At 47.1% G+C, this 12,211-nt stretch overlaps 1 protein-coding gene across 1 annotated transcript; it reads left to right on the top strand.

Annotated features, from left to right (window-relative positions):
* The first annotated feature begins 3,348 nt into the window (after nucleotides 1–3,348).
* LOC124510830 (zinc finger protein 665-like) lies at nucleotides 3,349–11,989 on the top strand. Its single transcript, XM_047077498.1, has 3 exons — nucleotides 3,349–3,438; nucleotides 5,239–5,365; nucleotides 10,215–11,989. Exons 1-3 carry the CDS (start codon nucleotides 3,424–3,426, stop codon nucleotides 11,624–11,626), a joined length of 1,554 nt encoding a protein of 517 aa, XP_046933454.1. The 5' UTR covers nucleotides 3,349–3,423; the 3' UTR covers nucleotides 11,627–11,989.
* Nucleotides 11,990–12,211: the final 222 nt, after the last annotated feature.

Raw genomic sequence — 12,211 nt, 5'->3', positions numbered from 1 at the left:
GAGATCTGGGGCCTCTCTGTCTCTCGCGTCCCACCGCACTGGATCCGGCCAACCTTTGACTGGTTTTCAACTGGACTCCCTGTTGTCCCCACTTGCTCCCAAGTGTTCCCTGGTGGGGCCACCTCGTTGGTGTCCATACTGAAGACCCGGTGTCCTTCTCTCTGCACTCGTGTCCGTTACTGGTGTGGTGCCCGTGCCTCTTGGCCCAGTTTGCTCAGGCGCATGTGGAGGAGAGGTGGGAAGATGGGGAAAACGGAAGTGAGGCGAGGGGGGTGTGCGGGAGGGAAGCGGAAGCAAGTGTGGGCCCCCAGACGGCCCAGGGAACGGTGTGTGCGCGTGTCCGGGCATGGCTGTGGGGTGAGGGGTGTGTGGACCTGTTGGGAAGGGGTGTCTCGGTTCCCGCGGGAGCGCCTGGAAGTGGTTTGTGGGTGGTTGTGGGGCTGCATGGGTCCGTTTGGGGAGCCGTTGTCGTGGCCCAGGTTCCCCCGGCCCCAGATGCTGAGGCTGAGATTTGCCAGCTGGGGTTTAATTGGGAAACTTGATGACACTTGAGGAGACACGAAAGGAGAGGGATTAGGCAGAGGCACGTTCCCCTGTGATGTTGTTCGAGCCACAGGGAGCTCTGGCCGCAGCTCACAGTGCCTCGGTCCTAGGGGTTGGGGGGAATCTGGGAGGTGCCCCCCAGCATCTGTTCCACACAGTAACCTGTGTGGAGTCTGTGCAGGAATCATCGTCTGACACAGAGGATTTGGAGGGAAGGTCTCAGAGAACCTTCTGGATTATTCTGTGTTGCAAGTCAAGAAGGATTCAGATGCATTTTGGAAGATCTAAGTGAGAATTTTGAATGTTTAAGAACATATTGGGGTCTCATGGGGGCTCATGCATCCTTGTAGACATCTGTTGACAGGAGAGTGGTCTTAGTGAAGGTCTCTTGACTCTTTTTTTCTTTAATCTCGACACCCAATGTGAGGCTCGAACTCACGACCCCAACCAAGATCAAGACTCACATATTCTACTGACTGAGCCAGCCAGGCGCGCTGGATTTGGCTTTCTGTGCCTCCCCTGCACCTGGTCAGCTGCTCTGTCCCTCACGATGAAGACTGTTCCAAGGGCAAACAATACCCCTGCGCATTTCAGTGCCCCCGAATGAAGGCCATGCGAGAGGTTGCACCACCGTCGTTTTGTGTGTTGCTGAGCCAGAGACTGTTCCCGGGTCGCCAGCCCCACCCACCGCCTCAGGACCGGATGGGATCCTTCCTCCACTCCATCTCGAGTTTGTACGCGTCAGGAAAGAATTTCAGTCAGCACACGCAGATGGTGGTTTCGCCCGTCTTCCACACGCACGTGCACGCCTCCCCCCAAAGCCTTTTATTCACTGTCTCGTTGAATCTTTAAACCCAAACATTCTCAGGGCGTCTGGGTGGCTCAGTCGGTTAAGCGTCCAACTTCGGCTTAGGTCGTGATCTCGAGCCCCACATTGGGGTCTGCGCTGACCGTACAGAACCTTCTTGGGCTTCTCTTTCTCTCCCTCTCTCCCAGCCCCTCCCTGCTCATGTGCTCTCTCTCGCTCGTTCTCCCTCCCTCCCTCCCTTCAAATAAACTTAAAAAAATTGTTTTAAATAACAAAACGTTCTCTATTAACTAATTTCCCCTCTGGTAAGCCCTTCTCTTCCTTACTCCCTTTCATTTTTTTTTCATGTTTCAAGTTTTTATTTAAGTTCTAGTTTGTTAACATACAGCGTAATATTAGTTTCAGGAGCAGAATGCAGTGATTCATCACCTACATACGACACCCAGTGCTCAGCACAACAAGTGGCCTCCTTAATGCGCATCCCACCTCGTGCTCCCTTTCAGGACACAAGACCCTAAAAGCCTGCTTCCACTGTCTTCAAATCTGGTCTCCACTCGTCTTGTGAACCCCATCTGGTCAAGCTTTCAACAGCTACCGTGCCCCTGAGACTTTGTCTTTCAGAGCCACAGCGACCCCATTTCTCAGTCCAGGATTGAATGTCCTGTCTTTATTTTGCTTTTCCTGTCAGGGGCAGGTGGCACATGTGGCCACTCCCTCTTCCTCGACACCCTTTTTTTCTTAGTTTGAGGACATCTCGCTAAGCTTTACTACCCTATTTACCTGTTGGTTTCCCCGACCACTGGTCACCTCTTAGCTTCCCTGCTGGTGTCTGCTGAACTCCCTGGTCTCCGAGTGTGGGGCACCCCGCAGCTGAGTCCTTGAACCTCTTCTCTCTGGCTACACCCCTGCCTTTCCTTATCGCTTCATCTCCTGGTTCTCAGCACCACCTGCATGTCTCCTGGTTTCCACTTCCACCAGACTTCTGCCCTGGACTCCGTCCTGTGTCCAGCTGCCTCGACATCTCTGCTAGGACGTCTGGGGCACATCCATCTTAACTTGTCCAGAACTGACTCGACCTCCCCCAGTCACCCTCCCCCTGCACCCTCCACATTTTGGTTAAGGGCAACCGTCTACTTCCTGGGGCTTAGTGAACAGCTTGGCATAATTCTAAATATGAGATACTACATTATTTGTAAATATTTGTGTATGATGAAAAAAATCTGATGTTTGCTTCAAATGAGAGGAGGAACATAACATTTCTTTCAAGACCTGGAGGGCAAATGTTGGAAGACACGCCCTTCCGGATCTGCCTCCCCAGGTGCCTGTCTGTCCTCCTCCCCTGCTGGTCTCCTCACCCTACTGCTGCCACACAGGCCATTTCCCCTCTCCTGGGGCCAGGCTTGCCCCTGCCTGAGGGCCTCCCGGGGCCTGTCCCTCTGCCTGGAACTGTGTGGCCCCTCAGAGGCGGGTGACAAACAAGCTCCCTCCCCTGGGTCCTCGTTCTGATGCCACCTCAGCGGAGCCTCTCGGACCCCCTCCCGGAGAGTCCCTTCAAATGGCCAAGGGGAGACAGGGCCTGATCTCAGTCCTAGTTAAAGTGCCTCGGGGGTTTCTTATGTGTCTCCAGCGCTGAGCACCAAGGCTGTGGTGCTGCATGTCTGAGGCTGACATCAGCCCCTGACCCAGGGAGAGGTGAGGGGGCCCCGCTCTGCGTGGGGTGTGATCAAGGCGGGCCTGTGACCTGCAGGGGAGGGTCAGGTCCCGCCCAGGTCCCCACTGATGCCGTGTGCGGGGGCGGGGGGGGGGTTCACCAGGGCGGGAGCCGGTTCTGAAGAAGAAGGGTGGGAAGGTCACTTGCTGGCCTCTGGAGGAGTCCACTGTCCCGGCCCCCCCCCCCCCCGTGTTTTCACACGGAGAGGCCTTCCCGTGTGAGGCTGCAGGACGGGAAGGAGCCAGACTGACTCAAAGCATTAAGCTGCATTTTCTTGACACTTAGGATTGAATTCCCAAGCCTGATCCTGCCTGAGGAAGAATCCTGGAAAGGGAGGAAGAGCAAAGGAAAGGAGTCGGGAATGGCCGTCTGTCAGGTGAAGTCATATCCTGGGTCGATTTCCTGTCTCTCATTCCTGCAAGGCCCTTCTTGGACTTGCTAACCTTGTCTGAGTCTGAAGTGTTTGTCCACACTCCCCCAGGCCTTCCCCCAACCCCCGTCCCTTTCCTCTGCACTTAGATTCCAGCTCATCATGACCCAGGGACCGGAGCCTATGAGGAGGGCCCTTTGTGTCGTGGAGAGTCGACTCCTCTTACTTCAGTAAATTTGAGTGTGTGTGTGTGTGTGTGTGTGTGTGTGTGTGTGTGCACGTGTGCGTGTGCAGGGACGCACAAGCCTGTGGTATTTACAGACATTATCATTACTTCATAAATAAGTTTATGAATTTTTGAATTTAAATCTTAAGTATTTGCATGGCTTTACATGTTTTCTACACTATCACATTAATGAGTGACTAGCACAAGAGTGACATTTGTGTGCGTGTGCGTGCACAGATACAATGACCATGCTGTTAGCCTCAAACTTGTCTCTAATTGTTCCAGGAATCCCCCTCTCAACATTCTTTTCATGCTATCTGATATATATGTTTCGTTGTTTAGGTTCAGTTCCAAAGCCTAAATATCTGGGTTCTGGAGCTTTTTCTGCCATTTCTTAGAGCATTTGACCTTGGGCAGGCTTCGGGCAATGTGTGTAACACAGTTGTCTCCTCGGTAAGATGGGAACAGATCTGTCTATGATGAGTGATGTCGATGTCAATGGGAGTTAGTGCGTGGAAAGCATTTAGCATGATGGCTAGCACGTGGGAAGTCTTCAAGAGCCTTTACTCACTGTGGCCTTCCTCTAAAGCCATCATGGGTATTGTCTTCTCTGAAGATAACACTCATGCCTTTGCCCATCTAGATATTGAATATCACTCATTGTGACATTGATAGATATCACAACATGATGGATAACACTTCTAGATAACCTTGTATTGATTTTCTATTTGAAAAAAATTTTTTTTAATCTTTATTTATTTTTGAGAGAGAGAGGGAGGGAGGGAGGGAGGGAGGGCACAAATGGGGGAGGAACAGAGAGGGAGACACAGAATCCAAAGGAGGCTCCAGGCTCTGAGCTGTCAGCACATAGCCCGACGTGGGGTTCGAACTCATGAACTACAAGATCATGACCTGAGCTGAAGCCTGGTGTTTAACCAACTGAGCCACCCAGGTGCCCTATTTTTTTTTAAGTTTATTATTATTAATAATATTATTATTTTTTTAGTAATCTCTGCACCCAACGTGGGGCTCAAACTCACAACCCCAAGATCGAGAGTCACATGCTCCCAACGGGCACCCCTGATTTTCTGTTTTTATATTTCTTTTTTTTATTTTTTTTTTATTTTTTTTTTTTCAATGTTTATTTTTTTTGGGACAGAGAGAGACAGAGCATGAACGGGGGAGGGGCAGAGAGAGAGGGAGACACAGAATCGGAAACAGGCTCCAGGTTCTGAGCCATCAGCCCAGAGCCCGACGCGGGGCTCGAACTCACGGACCGCGAGATCGTGACCTGGCTGAAGTCGGACGCTTAACCGACTGCGCCACCCAGGCGCCCCTATATTTCTTATATTGTCCACAAAAATGAAAAAAGCCATATTGATTTAGAGGCCATCCTAACCTCTTATGGGAACGTGTAATAAGCCAAAATTGGGGACACATAACTTGCTCAGAAATACCTTACATAGATCTGTAAGAAAACCTACTTCATCTGAATTGACCCTTACACATTTCTCGTCTTCCTGTTTTGTGTGCAGATAACTCTCCCCATAGCTCCTTGGTGAAATGTGTTCTCCTTTCAGGGATGGTTGACCTTCAGGGATGTGGCCATAGAGTTCTCTCAGGAGGAGTGGGAGTGCCTGGACCCCGCTCAGAGGGCCTTGTACAGGGACGTGATGCTGGAGAACTACAGGAACCTGGTCTCCTTGGGTGAGGAAAATTTCCCTCCAGAAGTGGAGATCTGCCCTTGTGTGTCTGCATTCTCCCCCTTGGAGCCCCTGTCTTACTTGCTGAGATTGAAGCCCTGTTGCCTCAGATACGAAAAGCCTCATGACGTGGCATCTGGACTTCACACTTACGCTTTTGTCAGATGATTTGCACACTTAATCAGGCATGCTGCCAGAACTTAAGTATGCATAAAACCTTATGAAAAGCTTAAAATACCCAGTTCTTTTTTTTTCTCCCCCTGTGCTGTTGATTCACTGGTTCTTACAAGAGACCGAGATCCTCGTGTAAACTGTTCTGTAAGTATTCAGAGGAGGCAGTCAGAGGATGAATTTTTTGTTTTTTAGCTCTACTGAGGTATAACTGGCAAAGAAAATTGTAATATATTGAAAGGGTACCCTGTAGTGATTTGACATACATATACATTGTGAAAAGATTTCCATAATCAAGTTAATTAACACACGTTACGTCACATACTTAACTGTTTAAAAAATTTTTTGGTGAGGACACTTAAGTTCTATTCTCTTAGCAAATTCCAATTATATGATATTACCGACTGTAGTCACCATGTGGTACGTTAGCTCCGCGGACCTTGTTCACCACGTGGCTGAAATTTTGTCCCCTTTTACCAACCTTACCCCATGTCCCCTATGCCTCCCCCGTCAGCAGCCACCCATCCTACTCTGTTTTCTAAGCATGGCTTCTTGCCTGGACTCCACACTCCCTCCCTGTTACCCGTCTTACATTTTGGCCACACACCCACACTATAATTCCTACAGTTAATTCCTGTAATTCCATCGTGGGACAGCATGATGGTGTTTGCCACGTCAGTCCCTTCTTTTTTCCCAAGGTTGGAATTCTGACTGCCCTGGTACATTTACCCCTCCGTGGATTGGCAAATACCATCGCTTCTCTCATGTGCTCATTACCTCCTGCCCTCCGCTCCTGACCTTCCTTCTTTCTGGCCTTCCCTCACACGGTACCTCGATCTGGATGGACCACACCGTTCCTTACTAGCTTATGAATTGTGTAGAACTTGAACACCCTGATTCCCGCAGGCCCCCCTCACCAGCCACACTACTTACCACGTTAAGAAAGATCCCTGCTTATCCACTGTATCGCTGTTTCAGGACACTACAGAAATCCTTATTGCGGGGGTGACAGGGTACTCAGGGTGGCTAGGTAACACTGTTAGCACAACACAGCTCTGGTGTCTCCCTCAACGTGTTTATGTCGAAGCTCCTGATCTTGACTTGATTTGCAGGCGTTTATGCATGAGCACACTTTGTCTGAACCCGCAGGCCCAGGTCAAATCCTGTTTCTCATACTTACTTTCTCTATGAATAAGGGTTAGAAACACAAACCCCATGTGCCTACTGTCCCTATTTAAAAAGTGGTGGTGATGTACTTCAAGGCTTTTAGCCATGTCAGCACTATTAGAAGGCTTAAGATATTCTGTGTTTTATTTTTTTTTATTTTATTTTTAATTTTTTAAAATTTACATCCAGATTAGTTAGCATATAGTGCAACAATGATTTCAGGAGTACATTCCTTAATACCCCTTACCCATTTATCCCATCCCCTCTCCCACAGCCCCTCCCGTAACCCTCAGTTTGTTCTCCATATTTATGAGTCTCTTCTGTTTTGTCCCCCTCCCTGTTTTTATATTATTTTTGTTTCCCTTCCCTTAGGTTCATCTGTTTTGTCTCTTAAAGTCTTCCTATGAGTGAAGGCATATGATTTTTGTCTTTCTCTGACTAATTTCACTTAGCATGATACCTTCCAGTTCCATCCACGTAGTTGCAAATGGCAAGATTTCATTCTTTTTGATTGTTGAGTAATACTCCATTGTGTGTGTGTGTGTGTATACATACACCACATCTTCTTTATCCATTCATCCATCGATGGACATTTGGGCTCTTTCCATGCTTTGGCTATTGTTGATAGTGCTGCTATAAACATGGGGGTGCATGTGTCCCTTCGAAACAGCACATCTGTATCCTGTGGATAAATGCCTAGTAGTGCAATTGCTGGGTCGTAGGGTAGTTCTATTTTTAATTTTACGAGGAACCACCATCCTGTTTTCCAGAGTGGCTGCACCAGCTTGCATTGCCACCAACAGTGCAAAAGAGATCCTCTTTCTCCGCATCCTCGCCAACATCTGTTGTTGCCTGAGTTGTTCGTGTGAGCCATTCTGACAGGTGTAGGGTGGTATCTCATTGTGGTTTTGATTTGTAAAGCTATTCCGTGTTTTATAGTAAAGTCTCAGAAATTCTTTGACTTTTGTAAGATACAGCAACCTTCTGTCATGATTTTGATCAGATGGTCTTTTGTCTGTGCCTTGGCTCAGCCTGCCATAGCAAGTACCAAAACCAGATGGCTTAACTAATAGAAATTTATTTCTCACAGTTCCGGAGTCTGGCAAGTCCAAGATCTTGGTGCTAGTCAGTTCAGTTCCTGATGAGCCTTCTTCTGGTTTAGAGCACTGCCTTCTTGCCGTGTCCTTGCATGATGGAAAGAGTAAGGCAGCAAGCTCTCATATCTCTTCTTGTAACGGCCCTAATCCCATTCGCGACCCTGCACCCTCATGACCTGGTTACCTGCCAAAGACCCCACCTCCAACCCCATCATATTGGGGTGGACACAAACATTCAGGCCATGCAGCCTGCACTATATTTTGTGTGTTTTTATTCTACAATTCTGTCCAAACATTGTTTGATCTGGCCTTCATTAATAAGATTTTCACGCACAAACTCATTATTACATATACTTTGTGGCCAGTGAACTAAAAAATTAAAGAATACTACATAGATAGGGAATTGATTAGCTGTTACATAAGTGCAGGCCGAAACTCATAATTGTGATTTATGGGGTGCCTGCCTGGTGCAGTCAGTAGAGCATGTGACTCTTGATCTCAAGGTTGTGAGTTTGAACTCCCTGTTGGGCATAGAGATAACTTAAAAAAAAAATCATAATTGTGATTTCTGACTTCTTTTTCCAATTATGTTAAGTATTTCCCTGACTGGATACTTCAAAAATGAGTGGTCTTAACATAAATTCCAGTTTTCATATTGTATGCTGGTTCTGGAATAGAAGCCCTTGCTTTTTTTTTTTTTTTTCTCTCAAGAGAGATTTGTTGAGAATTCCACAAACTATAATTTTGTATCATTGTGGTTGCTTATTATTTCAGTCCTGCTTTTACTCTAGGTTACTAGAATGTTTTATTAACTGTCGTTATGACTTACAGATGATGGTTTTTTGGTATGCACAGTGCAGCATCGCCGACTTATACTGCTTGTTAAAAATGGCCATTCTGAGGGAATATAGTTACATGACTGGTATTCAGAAAAATATTTTTATAACATTGATTAAATTCTCCCTCATTTCCCCAGTGCTACTATAGTTTTCCAATTCTAAATTGCCATTTATTTAGATAGCGTGCCTCAGTGGCTCAGTCGGTTAAGCATCCGACTTCGGCTCAGGTCATGATCTCACTGTTCGTGGGTTTGAGCCCCATGTCAAGCTCTGTGCTGACAGCTCGGAGCCTGGAGCCTGCTTTGGATTCTGTGTCTCTTTCTCTCTCTGCCCCTCCCCGCTCGTGCTCTGTCTCTCATCTCTCAAAAATAAATAAATGTTAAAAAAAATTTAGATTACTCATTAGGTAAGTTTGTTCTGGATTATTTACCATTAGAGTATATCATGCTGTGCTTTAGAATTAGTGCCCAATAAAGATGCAGTAAATATGGACAGTACTTTTATCTCTTCAAACGTGAAACAACCATATATTTTCTGTGAAAAATTGGCAGGTAATGGTGTGCCATTTCCGAACATGATGAGAAAATCCCCCTCTTTTCAGGGCTAACGTAAGTTTGCATAGTGTGATTTTTTTTTTTTTTTTTGCCATTGATTATTTAATTTTTTTTTTTTTTAGTGTTTGTTCATTTTTGAGAGATGGAGAGAGACAGAGCATGAGTGGGGGGAGGGGCAAAGAGAGAGGGAGACACAGAGTCCGAAGCAGGCTCTGGGCTCTGAGCTGTCATCGCAGAGCCCGATGCGGTGCTCAAACCCACGGACTGCAAGATCATGACCTGAGCTGAAGTCGGACACTTAACCGACTAGGCCACCCAGGTGCCCCAACATTGACTATTTAAAGTAGGCTTTAGGGGCGCCTGGGTGGCTCAGTCGGTTAAGCGTCCGACTTCAGCCAGGTCACGATCTCGCGGTCCGCGAGTTCAAGCCCCGCGTCGGGCTCTGGGCTGATGGCTCAGAGCCTGGAGCCTGTTTCCGATTCTGTGTCTCCCTCTCTCTCTGCCCCTCCCCCGTTCATGCTCTGTCTCTCTCTGTCCCAAAAATAAATAAATGTTAAAAAATTTAAAAAAAAAAATAATAAAAAAAAAAATAGGGGCGCCTGGGTGGTGCAGTCGGTTAAGCGTCCGACTTCAGCCAGGTCACGATCTCGCGGTCCGTGAGTTCGAGCCCCGCGTCGGGCTCTGGGCTGATGGCTCAGAGCCTGGAGCCTGTTTCTGATTCTGTGTCTCCCTTTCTCTGCCCCTCCCCCGTTCATGCTCTGTCTCTCTCTGTCCCAAAAATAAATAAAATTTAAAAAAAAAAAATAAAAAAAAAAATAAAGTAGGCTTTAAAATCAATTTAAATTACATGTAATTACCCTTTTATATTAAAGAATCCTGTACCTTTTGTGTTCCTAAAAATTGAAAGTCATGGTTGCAACATTTCATAACTGATCAATATATGTAGTACTTTTGGTGTAATATGTTTTTCAATATGAGATTTTTCTGTAATTAATTGGAAACCTGTGGTTCTTTATATCTCGTAGCTCTCTCTCCCAAATGTGTGATCAAGGAACTACCACCAAAAGAAAACAGGAATACAGGGGAAGTATTGCAGACAGTTATATTGGAAAGACATGAAAGCCGTGACGCCGAAGATTGTGGCTTCAGAGAAATCCAGAAAAGTTTTCACGACTCTGAGTGTCAGCGGAGAGACGGTGAAAGAAATCACGAAGGTGTGCTCGTGACCCTTAACAAAAACCTGACTGGTAGAAGAGACGCAGGAAACGAGCCGATTGAAAACAGGTCTGGACTAAGCTTTCAGTCACGTCTGGCTGGCGTGCAGATACTTCAGACTGAAGGGAAAATTTACGAATGTCACCAAGTGGCGAGGTCTGTCAACGATAGTGCCTCAGTTTCACTACTTCACACAATTCTTCCAAGAGTCCCGACCAACATCTCTAATGAACGTGGGAATGATCCCTTGCGTTCTTCATTACTCACACAAGACCAGAAAGCGCGCATCAGGGAAGAACCTTACACACGTGAGGAGTGTGACAAAGCAGTGAATCCCGGTCTGCACCCCACTAGACGTCAGGTAATCCAGACAGGAGAGAAACCATATAAATGTGACATATGTGGGAAGGTCTTCAGTCGCAACTCGCACCTCGTACGTCATCACAGAATTCACACCGGAGAGAAACCTTACCACTGCAATGAGTGTGGCAGGGCCTTCAGTGAGTGTTCAGGTCTTACGAGCCATCAGGTGATCCATACGGGAGAGAAGCCTTACAAGTGTAATGAGTGTGGCAAGGTCTTCAGTCAGAGCTCAGGCCTGGTGAGTCACCGAAGAATTCACACGGGAGAGAAGCCTTACAAGTGCAACGAATGTGGCAAAGCCTTTACCTACGGCTCACAGCTCACTAACCACCAGGTAATCCATACCGGTGTGAAACCCTACAAATGTAACGAGTGTGGCAAAGCCTTTAATCAGAGCTCACATCTCACTAGACATCAAATAATCCACACGGGAGAGAAACATTACAAGTGTGACGAATGCGGGAAGGTCTTCAGTTACGATTCACACCTTGCGCGTCATCGCAGGACTCATTCTGGAGAGAAGCCTTACCAGTGCCATGAGTGTGGCAGAGCCTTTACTATGCTGTCGAGCCTTACTTACCATCAGGTGATCCATACTAGAGAGAAACCTTACAAATGTAATGAATGCGGCAAGGTCTTCAGTCAGAGTTCAAGCCTGCCTAGTCATCGGAGAATTCATACTGGAGAGAAACCTTACCAGTGTGATCAGTGTGGCAGATCGTTCATTCAACGCTCCAACCTCACTAGACACCAGATGATCCATACTGGAGAGAAACCTTATAAATGTAGTCATTGTGGCAAGGTCTTCACTCAGAATTCAAGCCTTGTAAGCCATCAGAGAATTCATACCGGGGAGTAATCTGACGAATGTAGGGAGTGTGACAATGCATTTGATTTGAAGTTCAAGCACGAATCGGCATCAGAGAGCCCACACTAAAGAGAAATCACATAAATGGAACGTGTGCGGCAGAGGACTTACACAGGCTTCGCCACTCACTAGACATCGGGATCTACATCTCTGATAAAACCACATTAATGTAATGTGCATGCTAAGGCTTCTACCCATGGATCAAAACTACAGAACATCACAGGGCCCACACCGGAGAGCAGCCTTACAAATGTAATGAATCTGAGAGGGCTTTTTTTCAAACATCCTGCCTTTGATGTCTTTGATGACAGAGCGTGAGTGGGGGAGGGGCAGAGCGAAAGGGAGACGCGGAATCTGAAGCAGGCTCCAGGCACTGAGCTGTCAGCACAGAGCCCCACGCGGGGCTCGAACCCACAGACCGCAAGACCGTGACCTGAGCCGAAGTCGGACGCTCAACCGACTGAGCCACCCAGGCGCCCTCAGAGAGTTTCTATGAGGAATAAAATAATGAAATCTCAAGTTCTCTAAAGTGAGATACCGAAATAGTACACACCACAGGATAATTGTTTTGTTTCA

The sequence above is a fragment of the Lynx rufus genome, unplaced genomic scaffold (genome assembly GCF_022079265.1).
Source record: "Lynx rufus isolate CCGP_SWC_20201006 ecotype Redwood Valley unplaced genomic scaffold, mLynRuf1.p SCAF_16, whole genome shotgun sequence".
Lineage (NCBI taxonomy): Eukaryota > Metazoa > Chordata > Mammalia > Carnivora > Felidae > Lynx > Lynx rufus.
Note: the sequence above shows the minus strand (reverse complement) of the source record. Positions and strands in the feature narration are given on the sequence as shown.